Below are 24,672 nucleotides of genomic sequence, written 5' to 3' on the forward strand. Positions count from 1 at the left end.
AGTGTATCCCTGGGCAGACTGTGTGTGTGGCGGTTCCCACCCGTGCTGGGCGTGGGTAGCTCTGCGGGGCGATACACCCAGTATAACTGCCTGTAGCTTTACGGGGCTATCAGTAGTTGTTCCAGTAGCTATAGAGACACGTGTGCAGTCCTGTGTCGGAGAATGTAGCCGCAACTAAGTGTGTGGCTGTGTTCTTGGGTGTACAATTTGGGTGTATCTGGAAAGTGTGTGTGTAGCCGTGATCAGCTGTGTCCCGCTGTGTGTCCCCGGGTGGCTGTCCCCAGTCGCACCGAGTATGTGTATCCCCGCGCCCCCTCCCCCCGCGGCGGGCACTGCGCGTGCGCGCCCGGCCCACGGTCCCGGCGGCGGGACCCACCCGCGCTCACGCCATCGCCCCTTTAAGAGCGGCGCCCGCGGGCGACGGGGAGGCGGCGGGCGGGGGCGCGCGCGGCGGGAGGAGGGGGCGCGCGCTTCCCGGAACAGCCCGCGCTGAGGGAAGAGAGGAAGAAAATAAAACCCGCGGCCGGAGCCAAAGCTGGAGCTGCCGCCGCCGCCGTCTCAGCCGTCTGGAGCTCCCCCGCGCGGACGATGCCCGCGATGCCCGCGCGGGGCTCGGGGCGGTGAGGCCCGGGGCGCGGGGTAGCTATGGCGACCGGGAGCGCGGCCCGCGGCGCCGCCTGACAGGTGTGGGGCCCCGGCGGCGGCGGCGGCGGCACGGAGCAGCATGTACGCCAAGGGGGGCAAGGGCTCGGCCGTGCCCTCCGACAGCCAGGCACGAGAGAAGTGAGTCGGTGGTCCGGGACCGTGGGAGACGGGGGCGGGGCTCGGTGGCCGCGCCGCTTCCGTGGCCCTAACGCCGGCGGGCACCGCGTGGGGCACGTGGGTGCGGGGCAGGAGCGAGATTTAAGGGGCGCGCGAGACCGGAGGGGCTGGAGGGTCGCAAGCTACTGGGGAGCTCGCTAGACCCAAGGGGCGTGAGGGGCTTAAGGGGTCGCGAGATTTGAGGGGACGCGCGAGATTCGAGAGGTCGTGAGAGTAGAAGGGACCCCGGAGACCCGAGGGGGGTGAGATTGCGGGGGCGCGCGAGATTCGAGCGGGACTAGAGGGTCGCGAGACCTTCCCGACGGTTAAGTCTTGGGTGTGGGAGGTTGCGAACGCGTGTGCGCGCGGAGTCGCCATTCGTGCCGCTTCCCCCATCCCCTGGGGAAGTTTCCCGGACAGGCGAGACTGGCCGCTCTGGGCGCCTCCCCCCTCCCCCGCTGCTTACCGAAAGCTTGAGAGACGCGAGAAGGGCTTGAGGGGCGCCGGCCCCACCCCTGAAAGGCCACCTGTCCAGCCGGGCCTGGGGCAGCTGGGTGGGGCCCTTGGGGAAGCCGCAGGATCACAGTCCTGGGGCCCCCACTTGTTCTGGGCATGGCGCTGGGCCGTGGGTAGCAGATGGTCTTAGGCTGGTAGAGGGGCAGGTTCCTAACTCCCAGACTCTGCAGTGAGGGGCGGAGGGCACTCAGAGCTTCTTGGGGTGGGGAGGAAGCTGAGCTGTTGTGCTTGTCTCCTGGCCCTGCCACTTACCTGCCCTGTGGCTTTGGGTGAGGGAGCACTCCCTCTTAGGCTTATTTTCCTATCCTGAGAAATGCAGACATAATAACAGTGCTGTCTCTTAGGTTTGGGGAGTGTTTGAAAGGTGCTAGGACGTGTGACTGTCTCACAGCAAGGGCACCCAACAGTTTGCGATATTGTTAAAATGCCAGGGAAAAGAGAAGGCTTCTGATGTCTGATGGCCAATGGCTGATTTGCAGGATCCTAGAAGTCAAGCCACCTAGGGCGGGAAACCAGCTGCTGGAGCAGTTAGGAGGCTGAGTTATTGGGGAGAGGTCCCATGATGACTCTCTTTGAGGGCCAGAGCGGGAGTGAGGACTTGAATGTCTGGGCAGTGAAAAGGAGCCCTGAATATGGGCTGTCTCCTGTCTTTTCTTCCTGGACTGACACTGGGGCACCACCTCTCCCCCCAACCCAAGGATGAGTGTCCATTCTCTACCCAGCCTCGGGGTCATTTTGGAGAAGAGATTCTTCTGGCCAGGAGACGCTAGACAGATGATTGCCCTTCCAGGCCTCTCTTGTCTGCACAGTTATGAGGTTGGGGTCCATTTCCAAGCACCATTAACCAGGAAGACTTTTTGAAACTGGCACCTGGCTCCTGCCCAGGTTGGAAGCAGGGGGGTGTAGCCACCCCACTCCTGGGGATCTTGGCACATCTCCAGCCATCCTTGTACCCTGGCTTCTGGGCTCTGGGGGCTACCACTCCCCCAGTGGGAATCGTTCACTTGTTCAGACATGTGCTGGGCTGGGTCTTGGGGTGTAGTGGTTGGGAAGCCAGGCCCTGGTCCTGAAGAAGCCCACATCCTAGCTAGGAGGCAAGTGAGTTACTCAGCAAGCCGATGGAAGGATCTGGAGCTATGCTCTGAGAAAAGCAAAATGGGAAAGTGGGCGGTAGTGAACTGTGAGGAGGTGTGTCAGGTGTGCAGAGACCTGGAGGAAGAACCGATGGCTGAGGGCACAGCAAGTGCAAAGGCCCTAGGGCGAGGCCAGGCCAAAGAGCTGGGGCTGGTGCCCAGGGTGGGGATGTGCTGTGTGGGCCAGAGAGGCTTGTGTTCCAAAGTACACTCCAGCTCCTTTGTGGAGTGGGGCTTACTGGGGGTCGCGTGAGGGTAGAGGGCCAGGAGACCTGGGGGAGGCAGGCACAGTTGTCTGGGAGAGAGCTAATGGTGGCAGCTTAGGGGGTGGCTGTGGAGATAAGCGAAGGGAGGAAATAGGTTTGAGCTGGGGTCATGGTGTTTGGAGTGCGCTTCAATCCCACTAGACAGTCCAGGAGAGATTTTGACTCTTTGAACCGGGCCTCGGCTCTTGGCTAGGGATAGAAGAGGGGGTTATCTGACCTCTTGGCCAGAGCCATCCTGCACTCATCCATTTCTTGTCGAGAGGGTCCTGTAGCAGTGTTGGCTTGGAGACGAGGTTCTGCCGCTAAAGAAAGTTTGGAAAACACCAGATGGTGGCATCCACTTCACTGACGGGGATGCCAGGCCCTGGAGAGGAAGGACCCTGCTGAAGACTCAGGTTCTGGGGCACAGGAGAGCTCTCAGATGCTTGGGGCTGATACGCTAGAGAGGCAGGCTGGTTGCTCTGAGCCTCAGTTTCCCCTCTGAAACACGGACAGCCGGCCTTGCAGGATTCTCACGAGGACTGGGGGGGAGGCTGCAGATAGAGCACCCCTCACAGGCATTCACCAATCATGCCACTTCCTGTCTCTGGGACTTGGTTTCCTCCTCCGTGAAATGGGGTGAAGGGGGTTCCACTGCTCGACTCTCCAGGACTGTTTTTTCCTCCCTGATCTCACCCTCCTGACTCCTCCTGCCCTTCCTCTTTTTCCTTCTTGGGCCCCTGTCCTGAGCCCCCTCTGGCTCCCCATCTCAGCACTAGGTCTGGGCTAGCCTGTCCCAGAAATGGACTTAGTGCCTGCTTGGTGCACAGATGGTGGGTCCCTGCTCTTGGGGGCTCACAGCAAACCGTGGTGACTTCTGGGTCCAGGGAATACAAGGAAGGGATGGCAGGGTGGGCGAGAGGGAGGCTGGGGTCTGAGTGGGCTGCCTGCAGGAAGACACAGCCTCTCCTTGTGTGAGTGATGAACACTCCAACCTACAGGGAAACCCCGAGATCACTTCCTACCCAGAACTAACTAGCGCTTGCATTCGGTCACTGGTTTCAGGTCTCTTTAAATAAGATGAAGGTGACAGGGACAGTTGAAGGCCCCTGTGTCCCCTTTGCATCCCTTCCCCCTTCCAGCCCCAGAGGCTGTGCTGTCCTAAGTTGAGGGGAGAGATCTAAATGTTTGCATCGTGTGTGTACATCCTTGAACACTTTAAGTGCTGCCACGTGGGTTTAGAATAGTTCCGTAAGTGATGGTCACTGTCAGTGTCACTGGGTGTCTTGTGTTTTTCTCCCAGGATTAGTTTTGTTTTTGTTTTTTTTTAAGATTTATTTAGTACTTATTTATTTTTGACTGCGTCGGGTCTTAGTTGTGGCACACGGGATCCTCGTTGAGGCATGCAGATTATTTTGTTGCGGCATGCGGGCTTCTCTTTAGTTGTGGCAGCGGGTTTTCTCTCTGTAGTTGTGGCGCGTGGGCTCCAGGGCGTGTGGGCTCTGTAGGTTGCAGCACGCGGGCTCTCGTTGAGGCGCGTGAGCTCAGTAGTTGTGGCACACATGCCTAGTTGCCCAGCAGCATGTGGGATCTTAGTTCCCTGACCAAGGACGGAACCCGCGTCCCCTGCATTGGAAGGCGTATTCTCTATCACTGGACCACCAGGGAAGTCCCCAGGGTTAGTTCTGATATGGGCACATCACCTCAGGTAGTTTGTTCATTATCCCAGCAGGCAAGGGACTCACCATGTGTCTGTCCCATCCCTAGCTGGGCTTCCAGGTGCCCATGCCCGTGGGCATCCTTGTTGGAGGGGGGTGCATGGGTAAGAGGTTCTTGAGAAAGGAGCCCCCAAACTGAGTCCTGGAGGCTGAGCAGAGCCCGTGGACACAGGGGAGCTTTCTGGGAAGGTCTTGAGGCAGTATCTGGGGGACAAATGCTGGGATGGAATTTGTTAGTGGGGGCGGTTACTTTGACTGCTGGGTAGGAGAAAGGCTGTAAGGGGCAAATGTGGAGGCTGCCAGGAGGCCAGTGAGGAGGGTGGCCACCACCCTGGCTCTTAAGAGCTGAAGGCCTGGCCATGAGGGTAGCAGAGGGGAGGGAGGAAATGTGTAGGCTGGAGAGTCCCTTAGGGGCGTCGGTGGGACCTGGTGATGGATTAGATGGGGGTGAGGGGGTGACACAAGGCCTTGAGTAGAGAGGGCTTCTTCCAGCCCCCAGCAGTATGTGCCTCCAGGGGCTTTAAAGGGGAGGGGGAGCCTGGCAGGGAGCACCTCTTACCTTAATTCTTGGTTATTATGGTAATTCTTGATGATGAAGGTAGTACTGCTGCGTTTTAGTCCGGGAGGCTCCAGTACCCCATTCTGTCACCACTTCCCTGTGCAGCTGCAGCTTCTCCCCATGAGCACTCCAGGTCCGGGCACCCTGTATCCTCCAGGTCACCGTTCCTTCTGGAGGGAGGGCCCCCGGTGCACCCCACACTCCCTCCCATCTCCTGCCCTCTTGCGTCGGGAGCCCCTCTGATGGGTGGGCTCTTCATTCTGCAGGTCATTTGCTGACCAGGGCTGGGGTGGGGCCAGGATTTGGATCCAGAGCCCAGGCCCTTTCCCACAACCCATCTCAGGGCCTAGACAGCGACCTGCAAGCCATAAGCCCTCCCTGAGTGGCGGGCCCTGGAGGTCCCGAAGCAACCTGACCAGATGTCCAGGCTTCAAAAGTTTTCACTGAAAACAAACAAAGAAAGCTGCTCACGGTTCTCTGAGACTTGATAAAAATTAAAGTACCAGCATATAAGAGAAATTAAGCAAAACTGAAAACCTTCTCTGGCTTCTCTTTGCTCTTGGGATAAAACCCCAAATTCTTAACATCAGAATAGTAAGTAAGTGCTGACCTTCATAAGTGCCTACTGGACATCCCGGGAGCGAGGGGGCTCAGGGTTGGTTGGTTCATTCATTGGGGTGGCTGGGGGCCCAGGATGCCCAGCGCTGTGTAAGCTCAGGAGTGAGACGAGGTCCCGCCCTCCCAAAGCTACATCCAGTGGGGGCTGCAGGCAGTAAGCAGAGGGCCTTGTGTCAAATGGAGATAAATATGATGGGGGGCAGGTGGAGAATGGAGCAGGGCTGCCGTTAGAAGTGATAGGGAAGCCTCTGCCCCGTGACTTTGGAGCCATGAGGGTCTCTAGCAGAAGTGTCTCAGGCAGGGAAATGGCCTGTGCAAAGGCCCTGGGGTGGAGAGGTAGAGAGTGGCCAACGTGTGTGGGAGGCACTGAAGGGTCTGAGTGAGGAGTGCTGGTGGGGAGGGGAGGAAGCAGCCCCTAGAGGGGCCCTGTTGAGATCCAGGTAAGTGATAGTGGTGGCCTGGACCAAGTGTGTGCTGAGGAAGGCAGGGAGAAGGCTCAGAATCAGGAGAGAGAGTGCTTTTTCCTTAAGTTTTTCCCCTAAATTCAATAAATGTAGTGATCTCTGGGGGACAGCTAGGTGGATCTTCACACTTGCGCCACACCTATGTGAGTCAAGACCACCCGGGTCAGGGAACAGGAGGGGAAGAAGCTGGGGTGGGGCTGGGCCTTTAAGATGTCAAGTGGACGGCAGACCCTGAGTTCACAGGGGAGGCCAGGCTGGAGGAACCCTGTGGGCAGCTGCACCACGTCAGTCATCAACATCAAAGCAGGAGGGGAGGCCACCCAGGGAGAAGAGAGGAGAGCTGGGGCAGGGCCGGATGAGGGAGGGGAGCGGGCAGTGGTGGGCTCCGGGACCTGCATCCTGGGTCCGATGCCACCCCTGGCCAGTGGAGGGTGAGAGGTGATGGAGAGGGACCCGATGGGCTGGCAGCATAGAGCCCTTGGTGGCCTTAGTGGGAGCCAGCATGTTCTTCAGGAAGCTCCCTGAACCCTGAGGAGAGGCTTCTGCTCTTGGTGGGGGTGGGGCCAGACTGCAGCCCCCCATGTGCTCCCCTGCCCTGCTGCACTTCCCTTCTGGGCAGCCTACTTGGATCCCCCCACTCTGTCTTGCTCCCTGTCTCTGGGTACCTCATTCCCTGCACCGTTCGTTCCCCAAGGTGGCAGGGGGCCAGCTGGATCTCTTCAAACCTCTCTATTTGCCTGGAGGGTCGGTTGGTGAGCAGGCTGGGGCTGCTCAGGTCTCCTCCGGCCCCATTGACTTTTCATGTTCATTTCTTCACTGATGGACTCAGGCCTGGTAGATGCAGTCCACTCGTGAAGGCTCAGGAAACCTCTAGAAAGGGAGGGGGGGTCCCAGGAGTGAGTTGGACAGGTGAGCCTGGAGGCTGGGGGGTGAGGAAGACCACTGGGCTGGAGAAGGGTGGATGCTGCCAGGGTGCGATGTTGGAACCTGGGGGCGCCCGGGCTGGAGGCGCTGCTGAGAGGGGTGTGATGATGAGGCAGGAACCTTGGCCAGTCTTGGGGGAGACCCATGCTCAGAACTATGTGAGCCCCACAAATCCTACCCCTCTGTGACCTGTTTCTGTCGCTCCGGTGGCTGTCACAGCTCGCGTGGTGTAATGTGAGCTGTGGACATACCTTGCCCTGGTTCAGCTGCCCACCCGGACTCCCTAATGTCCCCCCTTGTACTTCTGTAGCACACACTACCTTCCACCCCACCAGATGACTTACCTCCTCCTTTGTATTTTTGCTCCTCCGTCTCTCCCCGTGAGCAGGTAGCCTCCAGGGAGACAGGGGTCTGTTGTGTTCACTGCTCAAGGAGGTGAATGTTTGTTGAATGAATGACTGAAAGGACGGATGGATGGATGAAGGAAGGAAAAGAGGGTCCAGGGCAAGGGCAGAAGCCGTGGGGTGGGGCCTGGGACAGAAGGGCTAGAACTGCCTTGGTGAGGTCTGAGCTGGAACTGGGGGCGGGGGTGCTCTGCAGAGGGGGCTGGGATGTGAGGATTGAGCAGCCTGGCTGGGAAGGGTGAGAGAAAGCAGGAGCATGAGTCAAAGCAAGGTTATTTCAGGATGGGGCCATCAGCCAGGGGAGGGAGGCCAGCTGAGCGGGGAGGCATCTGGAAGGGCCTACAGCTTTCACCGGAGCAGCCTCAGGCTGGCCCTTGGGGAGCCCCCAGTCTTAGATCCAGACTCCCCTCGGTCCACCTGGGGCCTGGCTGGGTAGTAGGAAGACCCTGGAGGTGCCCGGAGGGGCCGGTACTGGTAGAGTGGGGGCTGGGGAATGGGTGACCCTAGCGTGTGGGGAATTGTCCCTCTGCTGGCGGGTGTGGAAGACAGATTGGGGTGTGGTGGAGGCCAATGGATGGTGTTGCTGGTTGGAGCGTGGCCTGTGCTCTTGGGGTGGGCACTGGCCGATTGGTGTGTGCAGGGGTACTGGGCACTGTGGGCATTTGGACAGGGCGGTGCCGTGGCAGCTGAGTGGCACTGCTGGCCCTACCTCCCGTTTCCCCAGACTCCCCCTTGGGGGGCTGGTGTGGATGTGTCATAGCCACCACTGGCGGATGGGAACTGATCCTGAGGGAAAGGATGGGGTCTAGGGAAACCTGGAGGAGGAAGACCTCAGGTCAGAGAGCCCCTTTTCTTCCTTGGCAGGTGAGGCTGGGAGTGAGTTAGGCCCTGGGCCCTGGCCACATGGCCCGGGGTGCCTGCCGGGAGACCCCACCCAGAGCACAAACTAGAGTGAAGCCCAGGAGCCATTTCTCCAAGGAGAGGAACTCCCTGGGGCCAAGGCTGCTATAAGGTCTCAGCATTGGCAGGATGGGGCCAGGACTTGGTCCATCAGGGGGGTGTTGAACTGAGAATTTGGCCTGGAGGTGGGGGGCTGAGGACTGCTAGGAGTGCTGCCTAGAGGAGGGGCCTGCAGGCTGTGTGTTGATGGATGTGTAGGAGTTGGCCAGGCTGAGCAACTGGTGAGGAGGCCATCTCTTCTCAGGGGTGGGGGAGGTGGGGCGAGGGGGAGACCAGCAGAGGGAAGTGAGTGAGGCTGGCAGTAGGTGGTAGGTACAATGAGGGGCTCACTGTGGGCCCCTGCCCCTCTCCACCTTCCCACCAGAGGGCAGGTGCCGCACCTTAAAACCCCTCCCAGGGACCCTCGGGGCAGAGCTTTGGGTCTGCCTGGACCTCCTGAGAGCCTGAGCCGGCCCCCACCCCTCCCGCCTGCAGGTTGGCGCTGTACGTGTATGAGTACCTGCTGCACGTTGGTGCCCAGAAGTCAGCCCAGACCTTTCTGTCCGAGGTAAGCTGGCCTGGCCAGGCAGGGCCCCCACAGCCAGCCCCTTCCTTGGCACCCACATCCTGGGGTCCTCCCTAACCCATTTTTATCAGGTCTCCGTGGTGGGGTTGGGTTGTGCCCTGGGAACTGAGGGCTGCGGAGCGGCAGGGCTGGCATCCTGGTATCTGCCCATCCATCTGAGGATCTGCCTCCCGCTCCTCTGTCCCTATCCTCACCAAGCTGTCCCCCTCCTGGCTCCCTTGCTCTGATCTGCTGGTTTCCTGACCCGGTGTTTCCTGGGCCCCGGGCTTGGGTTGGGGCTGCCTCTTGGGAGGGGAAGGGGTCAGACAGGGCCAGGCCGTTAGCCCTCACCTTCCTTCCCTCTCCCCTGCAGATCCGATGGGAGAAGAACATTACGCTGGGGGAGCCCCCGGGCTTCCTGCATTCCTGGTGGTGGTGCGCGCAAGGCTGGTGTGGGTGGGACATGGGGGGGGCTGGGGGGGGCGCGTGGGGAAACCATCGTCCCCCCCTGCCGCCCACAGCGTGTTCTGGGACTTGTACTGTGCAGCGCCCGACCGCAGAGAGGCGTGCGAGCACTCGAGTGAAGCCAAGGCCTTCCAGGACTACGTGAGTCCCCGCCCCAGGGGCTGGGACCAGGGCTCACGGGTGTGGGCAGGGTCCTGTGGCCTTGGGGGGCTGCATGGCCGGAAGCTGGCTCAGGTGGGCTAGTGGGCCAGGCTGTGGGGTTTGACCTGAGATCATGGCTTCTGTGGGGTCCCTCTGCCCACTGCACCCAACTCCTGACGGTCCCCATGAGCCCCACACCCTCCCGAGGCCAGCTCCTCCTTTGCTCCCCCTCACGTGAACCCTATGTGGAACCAGGTAGACAGTACCACAGCTCCTGCCTCCCTAGCTCCGTGTATGCAGGGCCGGACGGGTGGCCACCACTGCTTGTCCCCTCCCACCCCAGCCTTTCCAAGCCTTCTGGGGTGGGGGCCCAGGCAGGGGTGCTGGGGGACAGCTAACTGCCTGTGCACCCTGGAGCAGGAGAGGCCGAGCACTTGGCAGATCTCCCAACCTTGCTCTGCGACTGGGGCTGCTGACTTCACGTCTTTGGCCTCAGTTTCATACAAGTTGAGTGGGAGTCAGAGGCCTGTCCGGAGAGGTGGGTGGGTAACGTGAGGGGGCGGGCGGCACCTTGTTGTCATGGGGAGATGGCAGCCCCCTGCCTTTAACTTCTTCACCCTGGCCCGTGGGGATTGGCCACCTGGCCCCTGAGAGAGGTTCCCCCTGCCCTCCCCCCTCCCTTGCAACCACTCTTCCTGCAGTGGGCGCCTTCACATCCTGAGCCCTCTGCTCTGCTGCGCCCTCTGCTCTGCTGTGCCCCTCAGGGCCTGGCTGTTCCCCGCCCTCTGCGGTTAGTCTGGGTCCCACACCACGCACGGCCTCGCCAACAGAGAGGCCCCCCTGTGGAGGCGTGCAGGCCTCTGCAGGGCCAGGGTGCAGCCCGAGAAGGCTGGGGTTCACCATATCCCTGAAGACGCCCCATGCACGCTGTATGCGCATTTATGGGAGCCGAGGTCGCTGCTGTTCACCCCCATCAGGTCCCACTATTCATGTTGTGGTCCCGCCAGAACTGGGGTAACAGAAGTGTGTGTAGCTGTGTGCGTGCGTGACTCCGCGTGGGCCCAGCTCTCTCTCCCCAATGTAGTCCCCAGCTCCTCCCTTTGCCTCTCCTGGGCCCCTTGAGCTCTGTTTCCCCTCCCGGGCTGCGCAGCCCTTCCCTCTCCGCGCCTGCCTTCGTCCCCGCCCCGAGCCTGGCGCCTCCGGGGAGGGGAGAGCGCGGTCTCCCAGCGGAATGAGCGCGCTTCCTGGGGCGCGCTGCTGGTTACCATGGCAGCAGGGCGCGTCAAGGGAGGGGGTGGCGCCCCGTCCCTGGGGTGACAGGGTCCCTGTGTCAGCAGACTGAAGCCAGCTACACGTTCTGCCCCACCTCCGCACTTACTGGGGGTGGGGTGAAGGGGCGTCCTGCCGCCTCTCACTCGCAGTCGGGGCTCCCTCCTCCCGCCCTCCGCCCCCTGAGGGGGCTCAGTCAGAGCCTCCCGGCTGGGGGCCAACCTCGGCGTCTCCAGGAAACGCGAGCGCGCCCAGCCTGTTGTTATGGCAACGCAGGCCAGGCTGGCGCCTCTGGGGGTGGTTGATTGACTTGGGGGGTCCAGCTCAGGTCACCCGACCGGGAGGGTGGGCCCTACCCCCCACCCCCCAACCCTGGATTAACCCTTCAAGGCCTAGAGTTGGGGAGACCCATCTTCTCCCCGCCCCCACACCTCACGGTCTGGAGCGGCAGCCACCCGCACCACCACCCTCCCCAACCAGGAAATGCTCTGGCGCCTGCTGCGGCTCAAAAGGGGGGCTGCGCTCCTGCCCTCCGTAAGGGTTGGGGAGGGGTGGACAGACCCAGGGAGCTGTTTCCCTCCAGCCACTGAGGCCGGCGCCAGCGAGAGTAGCTGCTCTAAGCCATCGTGTTGTGTTTGTGGGAGAGGGTGAGGTGGAGGGCAGGGGTGACCCAGCATTTTGGAGAGGGGCTGAGAGCTTCGTCCCCCTCCACCCCCGGGGTCACTTGGGTTTTCAAAGATTTGTGCTGGGCCCTGCGAGTGCTCGCACTGGTACCCTCCCAACTTGGGCCTGGGTAGAAATCCATTAGAGGCTGACCTTTGAGAAGGAGCAAGAAGGGGGCAGGCGTCAGTCCACAAAGGGAAGGGTGTGACTCCAGGGGCCCTGCTCCAACCCAGACGAGGGGCCCCTTTCCCCACTTCTGTAGGGCAGGATGCACTGTGTGACCATGGGCTAAGTGCTTAACTCTTCGGAACCCAAGTGGCTGCAGTTCCACAAATTCCTGAGTGCCCCTGTGTGCTGGCTTGTGCCAGCTGCAGGGACAGCAGTGACCCAGACAGATCAGCCTCTTCCTTTTGGGGCCTGGAGGCGGAGGGGGGAAGATGATGCAGCCACAAGAGTCAAGGGGCCTTAAGAGAAGTGCCCTACTCAATGCCTGCAGTGTCTTCCCCCGTCCCTATCCTTTTGATGTGTCTCCTCTGCCCTAAAGACTAGGCCTCTATCTCCCCCTTTCCCCCTGCTCTGTGGGCCCCAAAGGCAGACAAGCCTGGGACTTGGAACCGACCAGAGGAAGTGGCCTGTCAGCCTGTCCCCCTGCCAACTCTGGGCCTGCCACCAGCATCTCCACCCTTGGCAGACATGGGAACTCCCCTCTCAGGCACCCGGTCTTCCCCCCTCCTCCATCTGAAGAGAGGTTGGGGGCCTGGAGACCCCACTGCAGAGTTCTGCTCTTCCTTCCCCTCCTTCCTGGAGGAGGAGGAGGGGCAGTGGTCTGTACAGTAGCTCCAAGGAGGAGCCCTCTGGGAGGGAGGTTCATCTTGAAGCTGTCTATTGATTTTTTTGTCTGTTGATTCGAGGTGTCTTGGGGGCCCAGCTAACCTGCATTGCCAGGCAGGAGGAATCAGGGCTGGTTGGGTTCGGCTGGGAGTGGGGGACTGTGCCCCCACCCATCTGAAGTTAGATTCAGACCAAAAGAACAAGGCTGTGCTAGAAGGATGCGGCACGCACTGGAGTCCTGGGTGGATGGCATTTTCAGACCCCCGGAATCCTCAGGGTGGGGACATAGGGGGCTGAGGTCCCTGATCACCTGGGCTGTGGGCTCAGCCAGGCTGGGCCCTGATCACCTCCAGGGTCACGGGTTCAGCAAGGAGGCAGAGCCCTTGCCGAGGGCCACCCAGCACATCTGGTTGCTAAGCCAGGGTGGGGACAGGGGCCACAGCTCTTCCCTCACCTAGAGCCGCCTCCCCCTCCCCCCTCCCCCTCCCCTCCCCCTCCCTCCCCTCCCCTCCCCCTCCCCTCCCCCCTCCCCTGCCCCCCCCCCCCCCCCCGCAAATCCTCCCGTGCCTGAGTAGTTGGATGGCTTGGGTTCCTTGTTCCGTGGGGCCAGCTGCTTGAGGAGAGAAGGAAACACTTGGACAGGAAGTGACCTGACTTGGCTCTTGCCATCTCCCCCACCCCTGCAGAGCGCTGCAGCGGCCCCCAGCCCGGTGATGGGGAGCATGGCTCCCAATGATGCAATGGCATCTGGCCCCATGGCAACCGGCTTCTTCCAGGTATAGCCGGGGCTGGGGCTCCCTGTCTCCTGACCCTGGGTGGGCTTGTGTGGGAGGGTGACAGGCAGGGGCAATGACGGGGTGGGTATGCCCCTGCGGGCCTCGGTAGTGCTGGTGAGGGAGGGGCCATCTGGCCTGGGCCCCGCTGCGGGAGGGGGCGGGGTCTCTGCACTAGGCCTGCGCCTGTGTGTGTCGGGGCGCCTGGGGCCGCATAGCTTGGCTCGCTGAACCACGGGTCCTGCCCATGACCTCCCCCTTTGGGTCCACCCCACCCCCGCCACGTCCCGCAGATGGGGCTAGTTGGCCCACTCTCCTGCCTCCACGGTGTCCCCTCCCCTCCCTGGCCAGGCTCAGCAGAGCCACAGGAAACCGTGGAACTTCGGGTGACCTCGCTCCTCCCAACCCACCTGGTTCTGTCCTCCTAGGGCCCCCCCCCCGGCTCCCAGCCTCCCCCCGACAACCCCAACGCCCCCATGATGGGGCCTCAGGTTCCGGTAAGGACCTGTGGTGCCCCGCCCCCTCGAGCACGCACACCCCTCCCCCTGGCTCTTGGGCCCGTCCCACTGCGCTCCCACGCCCCCGGCGCGGCTGGCTGAGGTCTGCCGGCTGGTCTTGGAGGAGGGGGAGTATCCAGGATGGGGGCCCGGGTGCGGCAGGAAGCGGGTAGCTTTGGGGGCCGAGTAGGCGGGGGGAGGTGCTGATCCCCGGCCCACCTCTTCCAGCCCTTCATGTCACCGCGGTTCCCAGGGGGCCCTCGGCCCACCCTGCGGATGCCGAGTCAGGTGAGAGAGGGATGTGGGGAGGGGGGTCAGGAATTGGGCCGGGGTGGGGGCACCCACACTCAGTGCTGCCACTCCCCCTCCGCAGCCTCCCGTGGGCCTACCTGGTTCCCAGCCCCTCCTCCCTGGCGCCATGGACCCCTCCCCACGTGCTCAGGGTGAGTAGGAAAGCTCCCGCTGCTGTCCCCCGCCTCCCGTCAGGATCCCAGTGCCAGTTCCCCGCCGCCCACCGTGCAGGAATACCCCCAACCCCCAGCACAGCGCCTGTCCACACCGGGGAACGGCCGCGGCCTGAGCCCTCTTCCTTCTGCCCCCAGGTCATTCGAGCATGGGCCCGATGCAGAGGGTGACGCCTCCACGGGGCATGACCAGCGTTGGGCCCCAGGTAAGGGCTGGGCCCAGGCGACAGGGCAGCTTCAGGGGCTGCCCTCTCTCGGCTTGCCCTCTCACGGCCCCTTTACCTTCACAGAGCTACGGAAGTGGCATGCGGCCCCCACCCAACTCTCTTGCTGGCCCGGGTTTGCCCACCATGAACATGTAAGGCCCTCAGGAACCCCCGAGAGTGTGCCCATGTGGGTCACCACCCAGCTTCATGGGCTGGGTATGCTGGGGCAGACCCCGAAGCCGCACAATAGTCCCGATACTGTTTACGCCACTGCTGGGTGGGGAAACTCAGGCTCAAAGACCAGTGAGTGACGGATGGGGTTGGGATTTGAAGGCTGGCCTGGCATCTGTGCTTGGTTACTTCTCGGCCAACATCTGCTGCTCTGAGGGCACGTGGGGCAGGCTGGGGGTGTCAGGGAGTGTGTGCTGGGGGGCTGTGTACCGCCTGGCTTAGACCCAGGGTCCACCACTGTCTGTTCTAGGGGACCCGGAGTGCGTGGCCCATGGGCCAGCCCCAGTGGCAACTCGGTGAGTGTCGGGATGGCGTTGGTGTGTGTGTGTGGGGGGGATTAGGAGTGTGCGAGTTGGTAGAGTGGGCGGACTGCTCACAGCTGCCCATCTCCCCAGATCCCCTACTCCTCTTCCTCCCCTGGCAGCTACACGGTGAGTGATGCCGAAGCTGGGACACCCGACCTGGGGGCAGCGGTTGTGGGGTGGCAGTTGGAGGGCTTTTCTCACCTTCTTTGTCTCCCTCTGTGTGCAGGGACCCCCAGGAGGAGGTGGGCCCCCTGGAACACCCATCATGCCCAGCCCTGGAGGTACTACAGCCTGGGCGGGGCATAGGGAGGGGTGTGTTTGGGTGAGGCCCTCTCACACCCCGCCCCCTCACGTGCTGCCTCAGACTCCACCAACTCCAGTGAGAACATGTACACCATCATGAACCCCATCGGGCCAGGCGCCGGCAGGGCTAATGTGAGCTGGGGCTTGCGGGGGTCGGGGTGGGGGCGGAGAGGTGGTGGCCCGAGGCCCAAGCTGCTCCTCTGCCTGCAGTTCCCGCTTGGCCCTGGTCCGGAGGCCCCCATGGCCGCCATGAGTGCGATGGAGCCTCACCATGTAAACGGATCCCTGGGTGAGTGGGCGGAGTCCCGGGACACACAGACACCCACACACACGCCCCCACCCAGCTGCTTCGCGAGCCTCGTGCGCCCCCTGGCGGCCCCCTTCAGCCCCTCCGCCTCTGTGCTTAGCCGGCGTTGGGGGCGCGCCCCGAGCTTCTCTGGGCTCAGTGACTGGGGCTGGCAGCGCTGCGGGGAGGGTCCAGTAACTAAACCGGGGGGACGCCCGGCCGCCGGCACTGACCCACCACCCCAGATCTGGGCCCTCGGCCCGGGACCCCCGGCGGTGCCCCAGTGGGCTGGGCCGAGGGAGGGGGCGCGGCCGCCGGGGAAGTTCGGGAAGGGGTCGGTGGAGCCGGCTTGGCGCGTCTGAGCCGCGTCACCGCCGTCTGTCGGTCCACAGGCTCGGGCGATCTGGACGGGTTGCCGAAGGTGAGGGGGCCGCGCTCCTGCGGGGGGCGGGGGGCGGGGCTGCGGGGTCGGCCCGCGTGGAGAGGCCTAGTCCTGGTTGGGCCGCGCGGCGGTCGGGGCCTGGCCCGCGGGGTGGGGTGTTCCGCTCTGACCGCGGCCGCCCCCAGAGCTCCCCCGGCGCCGTGGCCGGCCTGAGCAACACCCCGGGCACCCCGCGGGACGACGGCGAGATGGCGGCCGCCGGGACCTTCCTGCACCCGTTCCCGAGCGAAAGCGTAAGCGACTGCGTCGACTCCCCCCCCGCGGCGGCGTCGGGCCGGAGGGGCCTGGCGGGCAGACCCCGGCGGGGCGGCCGGGGGGCCAGAGCAAGACCGTGACCGCGGCGGGCCAGGTGGGGGGGCGGCCGCGGCATCCTTCCCTTCCTCCCGCCTTCCCCTCCCCAGGCCCGCCCTATCGCCCCGCCCCGCCCACATCCCACCCCAACCCTGGGACCCGCGGCCCAGGGCGGCCTCCCCACGCATCAACACCTGGTCCCTTTCCATCCCACGTCCACCCCGCCCTGTTCCCCCTTCCCCCCGGGGGCGGGTCCCAGCCTAGGCCGGAACTGAGCCGGCCCCCGCGCGCCACCCCCTCGTCTTTCCGCAGTACTCCCCCGGGATGACCATGAGCGTGTGATGGGGCCGCAGCCCCTTGCCCACTGCCGACCTCGGCTTCTGCCCAGCGCCCCTGCCCGGGGCCAAGGTCCAGGGGCTCGGGTGGTCTGCAGGGTGAGGGTCTGAGGTCACACCGCGGGCAACTGGACTCCCGGTCAAGGCTTGGATGGCTGGGAGGCCCCGCGCGAAGGACTCATTCATTTTATAAAAAAACGCAAGGACCTCAGAGACGTTCTTTCCTGTATGGGCCCTTCCCGCCATTTCTGTTTTGTCCAGGGGGCTCCTTGGGGGATTTCCTTTCCCCTGGAGCGCAGGGGTGGGCCCCAACAATAAACATAACTCGATTTTGGTTTTTGGCATCTGTTCTCGGGTTTCTTTGCTTTGGCTTATAGCCACAGCCTGCTTAGCCTAACCTTCAAGGGTTGTGGTTAGGCAGAGCCCCCCTCCCCCCGGGGTTCTGGAAAGCCCCTGAGAGTTGGGACAGCAGAGTTTGGAAGGGTAGGTAGAAGTCCAGCTGGTGGAAAAGGGAGATGTGGCTGGTATTGGGGGCCGTTAGGGTTAGGTCGCAGGCACCAAGAATCCACAGGTGTGGCTCAGTGGCACTGGCTTTATTGTCTGTCTGAAGGGAGCCTGGAAGGGTCGCCTGCTGAGGAGCAATGGGGGCAGGAGCTACAGGGGAGCTGTATGGCCATGGCCTTAGGTGGTGGGCATCTGGGGTGCCTCAGCCTGTGAGTGCCCATAGGCGTCACCAGTACAGCCATTGGGGGCAGTTGGCGCTGATCCTTTCTTGCAAGGCACGGGGCAGGCGGTGGCCACATGCCCAACTTGCTTGAGGCCAGGGCGCTCCATCTTGTGCTCCAGAAGCATGTGGTTCTGCGGCGGGAGCCCCACGCAGGCCCTGAGAGATGGTCACGGCTCAGCGGGGCCAGATCCCAAGACTGCCCTGCAGTCCCTAGGCTCTGTGCACAGCCCCGCCAGTGGACATCTGGGCCATAGGTGGGGATCCCCAAGGTCGGGGCACACCTGAGGATATTCTCGATGCAGCTGCGCTGGCGGAAGAGCGCGTTGACCACTGGGCTGCCCGGTGGTGCAAGCGGTGCCTTGAACAGGAAACCAAGCAGCGACAGCACCGGGTGGAAGCTCTGCGGCTCCGGGTCGATGTCGGTGCAGAAGCTCACACGCTGGCACAGTTCAGTCAGCAGGGCCAGGTCCAGCATGATGGGCGCGGCCAGGAGTGAGTCCTGTGGGGCCAGCGGGTCAGGAGGTGGGCCGGGCTGGTGGGCAGCCCCACTCCTGCCCCCTCTTGCCCCACACCTCGCACGTGTTGTGCAGCACCAGCGTGTTGGTACCGCCCAGCATCAGCTCCGATGTGTACTCATCCAGGGCACGCTTGCTGTCACCCACGTATGGCACGTACTTGATGACCACCTGGGGGGCGGCACGAGGTCACACGGGTCCCTGCCCTTCTCTGTGGGGAGCACCGCCCCACCCCACCCCACCCCATCCCCGCCCCTTGCCGCGTCTGCGCTCCACGCACGCAGTGGTCGGGCTCTTCGCCCGGCGAGTAGAGCACTGGGTTGCTGTGCACCATGTCGTCTACCACGCTGCTCTTCGACACCTCCTTGGAGCGGAACTGTGGCGGCGCCGACAGGTTCTGCCCGTCGTTGTTGCCCAGGTGGTTGTAGCTCACGATGGACATGGTCTGCGGGGGCAAGGAGACCCGTGGCAGCTGCAGGCCCCGCAGCACACAAGCCCACCCCTCGGGGTCCACGCCCCCCCATACTGAGCTGAGCAGCCCCCCAGGCCCACACACCTTGAGGCCAGAGCCAATAAGAAAGTCCACGAGCACAGACTTGACCTTGGTCTGCCCCGACTTGAAGTCGTCTCCACCCACAAAGACACGGCGCTGCCATGCAAGCTCGAGGGCACCAGGCACCAGCGTGTTCTGTGGGGACCCATTGAGGAAGGCGCAGCCCTCCAAGATGCTGGCCACGGCAAAGAGGGTGGAGGGCGATACTTCCAGGCCCAGCTGCGGGCAGAAGCGAGCAGTCAGCACAGAGAAGTCCGTGGGGGCTGGCCCTGAGCCTACCCCACCCCTTGGGCGCGCCCACCTGGATGGTGCGCAGCAGGTTCTCAGCGGTGTCATTGAGGCCCGGGACCACTTCGCAGAAGCGCTCCGTGTTCGCTGTCCACAGCACGATGACTTTGTCCAGTCCGGCGCTGGACCGGAAGTCGCGGATGTCCCTACGGATCTGCTCCAGCTGGGGGAGGGGGGGGATGGAGGGGGAGGAGGTTGTACAGGCTCCCCCGACCTCTGGAGGCCTGGGCCACTCAGTTCCCCAAGTGCAAAGTGGGACCTGGACCCTCGGGATGGAAGCATGGGGACAAAAGAGGGGTAACAGGTGGTGGGGAGGGAGGACAAGTGGCAGGGGTAATGGACGCGGGGTGGGGCTGCACCTGCTGCGCGCGCGTGCCCGGGATTACGTTGTCGGCGCGCGCGCTCTGGTTAGCTGCGATGAACTCGGGGATGTAGACGGAGGGCCGCGGGCGCAGGGCCTCCATGTGCGGCCACAGTTGCTCCTGCAGCCCCCAATCCAGTACCTGCGCGCGCCGCATCGCCTCCGCCAGGTTCAGCGACGATATGTCCCAGCCTGGGGGGGACCCTCAAGCTCGGCCCGGCCCCAATCCTGGGCCCCTCTAGGCCTCGCCTCCCACACCACCCCCGACCCAGGGCCCCGCCCACCGTCGAACACGATGTCGTCGGGTGCCACCATGGGCAGCAGCGAGCTGAAGGGCACGAACACCTCCTGGCCCTCGGCGTCCAGACCCAGGCTAACAGTGCCCGCCTGCGTCAGCGAGCCGTAGTAGTTGGCCTCCTGGGTTGGGGGGGGTGGGCAGAGGGGGCTGAGTGAAGGGTGGGCGTGGCGTGGGCCACGAGCTGGCCAGGACCCCTATCGGCACCCTCAAGCCCCGCCCTACTTTGGGGCACCTCCCCATGGCGCTCCGAGCCGGGGCGGAAGCCGCTCCGCTCCTGAGGTCCCACCCCGAAGCCCTCCCACACCTTAGGCTCCGCCCCCGCAAGACCCCTGAGGAGTTCCCCCCGCCCACCCGCGGAAGCCCCTCCCCGGAGTCAGCCCACAGCCAGAAACCCTGCCCACTGCGGGCCCACTCCTCCGTCGAGCCCCTCCCCCTCCGCATGGATTCCTGCGAAGCTTTCTCTCCGACCGAGCCTCGCCCGACCCCCCACCTTGCGGCCGGTGCGCGTGGGCCAGGACAGGCGCAGTCGGTTGGCCAGCACGGCAGCGGTCAGCGTGGAGCCGTTGTTCCCGCCCCAGCCGACGAGCATGACCCCGAGCCGGGGCACCTGCCGGGCGGTCCGGAAGGTGAAGCGCGTGGACGTGGGGTGCACCTGAGGGCGGGCAGCTCGGTGAGCCGCGGGGCCGCAGGCCCCTCCCGCCTCACTGCACGGCGGGAGTCGCAGAAGTTGGGCAGTTCCCGCTCCCTCCCGGCTCCCTGGTTCCCCCTAGTCCCATGGCCCGCCCGGTCGGTCCCTCGCTTACCTTGAGGACGCCGCCCTCGCGGCTGACGCACGTCGTCCGGTACTCATACTGCGCCTCGATGGCCTCGGGGCTGTAGACCACGTCGGGGCTCTCGACCACGAACTCACTTGCGGCCTCCATCGCGACGAGCTGGGGGCACGGGGTTGCCAGGAGGTCAGAGGGGACCCGAGAACCGGCCGGGCCAAGCCGACTTCGGTCCCCGGGGAGCCTGCACCCCTCCTGGGGCGGCACTCACCGGCGCGGAGTCGGCTGGCACAGCAGGGGACAGCTAGGGCTCCGGGCGCGCGAACTCCAGAGAAAAGAGCCGCGGCCCCACCCCCGCCCCGCCCCTCGCTCCGCCCGCGCAGGGGAGGAGGGGCGCTCGCGAGGGGGAGGGCGCGCACCGGCTGTGGGGCTTGGGTTCGAGGCCCTTTTGCCCGGAGCTTCCGCGGCTATCTGGTCCCCGGCCCGGCAATCACGTGAGCCGCAGCCAACCCCCACCCCCATCTCCCGCCGCCCCGGCCCTAGCTCGGCGCGCGTGATTAACTTAGGGCCCGCGGCCGCTTATTCCCACTTTACAAAAGAGGACTTTAAGGTTGTAAGTGAGCGCCAGGCCCCAACCACAAGGCAGGAGGTGGAGCTAGGTTAGGAAGCTCATTGTTTGCGTGAGGGAGACCAGGGGGCGCGTCTCTGGAGAAACTGAGGCACAGGACACTGAGGCAGAAGACTAAGTCAGGATTCGAATTTCAACGCGAGACGCTCCTCCAGCCCAGGCTGCCTCCTCCTCCCACTTCCTGAGCAGCAGCACCCACCAGGCACTCCACCCCCACAGGGCTCGCATGGAGCGGGGGTGGCTGCGAGTCCTCGAGTTCTCGGTGTCCTCACCTATAGCAGGAGGGCTTGATAGGGCCGGGCTGGAGTGGGGGCAGGGGGAGAGACTGTTCTGTGGGGAAGGGAGGGAAGCGGATGGGCAGGGCAGAGGTGGCCAGCTGGGAGGAGCTAGGCCTGCAAAGCACTGAGCCCCTCTAAGCGCCCAGTGATAAAGGAGCGTGGGAACTCGGCAGGCGGGCGGGGGCGGCTCCCCCAGGAACTTTCCAAAACAAGCGGCCTCCTCCGGCTGGAAAGTTTCCACCACTGGAGCTGGCCCAAAAGGTGGATCGTTGGGAACGTTTGCAGGAAACTTGGTCAGAGCCTGGCCTTGGGGAGTGGGGGCTCGAAGACTCTGGTCCAGGCTTTGCCCTCAAGGAGCCCCAGTGTAGGGGATTCAGAAGTGGACTTGGGGCACTCCCAGCCAGAGGGACCTAAGAGGCAGGGGTGGGCAGGGCAGACTGCTTGGAGGAGGTGGCTGCTGGAAGGGGTCTTGAGATAACCAGACATCTCCTGTCAACGATTTGAAGAGCAGCTGCCCGGGCAAAAACCTGGGAGACTGGTTTCAGGGGCAGATGAAACGGGGCTGGGTGTGAGGGAGAGGGAGGCAGTTTGGGGACCAGGGCAGACCCTCAGGGCTGGGGACAGAGAATTCTTTATAATAAATATTTGGGTTTTGTCCCCAGTTCCTGGCTGGAGATTGAGTTCAGTCACCAATGGCCAGGGGCTTCCCTGGTGGTCCAGTGGTTAGGACTCCGCCCTTCCACTGCAGGGGACGAGGGTTAGATCCCTGGTCGCGGAACTAAAATCCCGCGTGCTGTGTGGTGCGGCCAAAAATTAGAAAAAAAAAAAAAAAAAATCACCGACGGCCAGCGATTTACTCAATCATGCCTATGTAATGGAACCTCTGTAAAAAGAACCCCTAAACAACAGGATTCGGGGGAACACATGGAGGTGCTGGGAGGGTGGCCCACCTGGAGGAGTCATGGCAGCCCTGCACCATTCCCCACACCCTGCTCTTGGCTTCTCCTCCATTCGGCTGTTGAAGTGTTTTCCTCAGCACTGTGAGCCATTCTAGCAACTCACCAAACCTCTGAGGGGGCGGGAGGGAACCCCTGATTTATAGCGGGTTGGTCAGAAGTCTGGGTGGCCAGGGACTTGTGGCAGGTGTCTGAAGTGGGGGCCTGAGCCCCTTCACCTGTGGGGTCTGATGCCAGACCTGATAATGGAACTGTTGGACCTCCAGTTGGTGTCGGAGAATCTACGGGAGGCTGTGCCTTCAGGCTGTGTGTGATGTCACAGGAATGGGTACAGAAAGGTCCCCAAAGACCCAGCCCTGGGAAACCCCAGCACTCACAGGACAACCTGTGGGAGGTGCTGGCAGGAGGGTGGTGGGGGCAGAGCGGACCCGGGCAGGATCCCTGGAGGGTCAGTGTTGGGGCAGCTGGGAGGGACGTGGCTGCTTTGATTCCAAGCCGTCAGTTGGTGCTGTAAGTCCATTGTGGGGACCGCCTGGGTGTGTGACACGGGGTGAGTGTGCTGCCTGGCGGTGAGCAGTGAGCGACTGGAGACCCCCGATCCCACCAGACCGCAGGCTTCCGAGGGCAAGGGCAAAGCTGCTGAGGTCACTGCTGGGTGCCAGCGCCCAGATGGAGCCCGGTGCACAGGAGGGGCCACAGGATCTGGGTGCAGGATGTTCTTGTCTGGCAAGTGGCAGGGGCCGGTGGGTGACCCCAAGCCCCTTGGCCACAGTGCAGGTCGTGAGGGTGGGAAGACCCTGCTGGGCCCCTGAGGGACTGGACTCAGGTGCCGTCGGCTCGGGAAAGGATGGTCAGGGAACCGCCTGTGGCCATGGTGCCACGGGGCAGCGTGGGGGCCATGGGGGAGGCGGATAGGCAACGCAAGGCTGAGGCGCGGGAGGCCGAAGGAGGCAGGTGTCGGCCCTCGGCCTGGGGCTGTGGCAGCAGGGACATTGTTACCCCTTAGAACAGCATGGACAGGCTGCCTGGGGGGAGCAGGGTACATTCTGCCCCACAGGGCCTGCCTGACCTCCCCTCCCGCGCCCCTCAGATTCCTGGGCCGCCTCAGAACTCAGGCCAAGGCCACTGGCCAGCAGGGCCACCAGAGAGGCTAAGGCCCACAGTCCCTGACCCCTGGACCCCTTTAATCCTGGTCTTATTCTTTGTTTTTCCTTCCTAAAATAAACATTCCCCCCCACTGTGTCCTTGGAGGGTAGAACCTGCCCCCTGCCTTCTCCTCACCTAGAACAAGGGGCAAGGATGGCCATCCGGCTGGTGTCCTGAGCCAGTGGGGCTCCACTGGGCCTTGGTGTCCGTGTCCCCATGGGGGGGAGGCAACGGGACCCCCCCACCCCAGCGTGTGGCCTGGGAGGAATAATCAAGCAGTGCTGTTACTCATTGCCGTTTCATCAGTCAGTCACAGCTTGTTACCCCAAATAAGGGCACTCCCTTTGCCCCATGTGGCCCCCCTACTGGGGGCTTTGGCCCTGTGGGAGCCCCGGGGACCCCCTGCTTGGCCCAGCCCACCCTGCACACTCCACGGGGGCACTGCCCTTCTCATACACCGGCCATGGCTCCCCGCTGCTTCCACCTCCCATCTCTTGACATTTCTCACCCATGACCAGGCTGTCTGGCCTCCTGCTCTGGCACCTACCTGCAGGGCCCTCCGCCTCAGCTCAGCCCTCCACCTGCCCGCCTCATTCCTGGGCAGTGGCTCTGGCAGTACTAGCCTGTGCCCCGCCCATCACCATGCCTCCTCACCCCAGCCCACCCCAACACAGAACCAGCCGCCCGCCCCCAGGGAATGACACATACACTTCCAGCTTGGGCCTACAGGTTCAGTTCAGTGAAATTTATTATAGGTTGAAAAAAATCAGCATTCACCTGTTTAGTGTACAAAAAGGACACTAGTTCTTTTAAGAAAATATTAGGAAACTAAAGATGCAGATGCCTTTCAATTGTAACATTTTGGCAAAAGTGAAAAGTTCTTGTAAACACCAACTCCATGGCTCAAAAGTTTTTCTCCACAGTACAATATTAAAAGGAAAAAAAAAAAAACAGTATCAATAAGTTAGACCATATTTAATCAGCTAGAACTTTTGTCCATCAACCCCCAAAGCACAAAACTTTTCTTAGCTTCATGATTCCTTAAAAGGAGAAAATAAACAACAACAATAAAAAACAATGAGGAGGAGGAAATTGAACTGAGAGTCCCTTGAACTGGATCCCAGGGCAGAGGGCCGCTCGGCCCTCCAGGGTGGGGCCTCCTTGAGTGCTCCCATTTCACCTGAGTCTGCACGTCCAGGCTGAGTACAAGATGGCTGTCGGGGGAACCTGGGGTCCCAGGGTGTGCTCAGCCCTTCCCCCTCTCCATCCCAAATGAGAAACAAAACAACAGCTGTTGAAACAGAAAGGATCAGCATCCTCGGCACTCCAGGCACCCCAGGGGTCCCACAGAGACTCTGGGGTGGGGTGGGCACAATGCAGGCGTGCCTGCTCTTTGGGAAGCCATCAGGAGACACCGCCACAGCTCAGAAAACTAGACGTGTCTACGTGAGCATTTCCGCTCTCCCTTGCTACGGCTCCCGGCAGCACTTCCGCCCCCCCGTGACCTCTGGGCTGTGGGCTGCAACCACCCCCATGACCTTCCCCAGTTGTGGCTTCGCTGAACACGGCTTTGAATTCATGTGAACGCTCGCTTTAGACCCCACCGCACCCGGGGGTCCCTCACACACAAACACGCATGCCCCCTGACGCCCTGGGGGACATTAGACTAGGCACAGTGACTAAGCAGCAACTGGGGTGTCCTCGGGCCAGCACCCCCAAAATGGGTGGATCCGGCACCTTTTCCGAGCTCACTCTTCCCCCCGCCCC

The 24,672-nt window shown here is 62.9% G+C and overlaps 2 protein-coding genes across 12 annotated transcripts; one reads left to right on the forward strand and one right to left on the reverse strand.

Moving 5' to 3' along the window:
* Positions 1–264: 264 nt before the first annotated feature.
* On the forward strand, positions 265–16,732 carry SSBP4 (single stranded DNA binding protein 4). Of its 11 annotated transcripts, none has more exons than XM_079916265.1 (17): positions 265–783; positions 8,817–8,889; positions 9,260–9,321; positions 9,408–9,492; positions 12,942–13,031; positions 13,754–13,813; positions 13,899–13,968; positions 14,128–14,195; positions 14,280–14,347; positions 14,677–14,722; positions 14,822–14,857; positions 14,958–15,012; positions 15,096–15,166; positions 15,245–15,323; positions 15,713–15,741; positions 15,888–16,111; positions 16,366–16,732. In XM_079916265.1, exons 1-16 carry the CDS (start codon positions 725–727, stop codon positions 16,095–16,097), a joined length of 1,161 nt encoding a protein of 386 aa, XP_079772391.1. In that variant the 5' UTR covers positions 265–724; the 3' UTR covers positions 16,098–16,111; positions 16,366–16,732. The 11 variants fall into 11 exon arrangements, with proteins under 11 accessions (XP_079772391.1, XP_079772395.1, XP_079772389.1 ...); XM_079916269.1 differs by having other exon boundaries at positions 15,888–15,995; XM_079916263.1 differs by having other exon boundaries at positions 14,128–14,347; positions 15,888–15,995.
* A 114-nt stretch (positions 16,733–16,846) lies between these two features.
* On the reverse strand, positions 16,847–20,448 carry ISYNA1 (inositol-3-phosphate synthase 1). The gene is made up of 11 exons (XM_079916258.1): positions 20,169–20,448; positions 19,934–20,062; positions 19,621–19,782; positions 19,117–19,249; positions 18,831–19,024; positions 18,485–18,634; positions 18,187–18,402; positions 17,911–18,075; positions 17,688–17,801; positions 17,397–17,614; positions 16,847–17,271 (listed from the first exon to the last, which is right to left on the reverse strand). The coding sequence occupies exons 2-11, from the start codon at positions 20,051–20,053 to the stop codon at positions 17,070–17,072; spliced, it is 1,674 nt and encodes a 557-aa protein (XP_079772384.1). The 5' UTR covers positions 20,054–20,062; positions 20,169–20,448; the 3' UTR covers positions 16,847–17,069.
* Positions 20,449–24,672: the final 4,224 nt, after the last annotated feature.

The sequence above is a fragment of the Stenella coeruleoalba genome (genome assembly GCF_951394435.1).
Source record: "Stenella coeruleoalba genome assembly, chromosome: 3".
Lineage (NCBI taxonomy): Eukaryota > Metazoa > Chordata > Mammalia > Artiodactyla > Delphinidae > Stenella > Stenella coeruleoalba.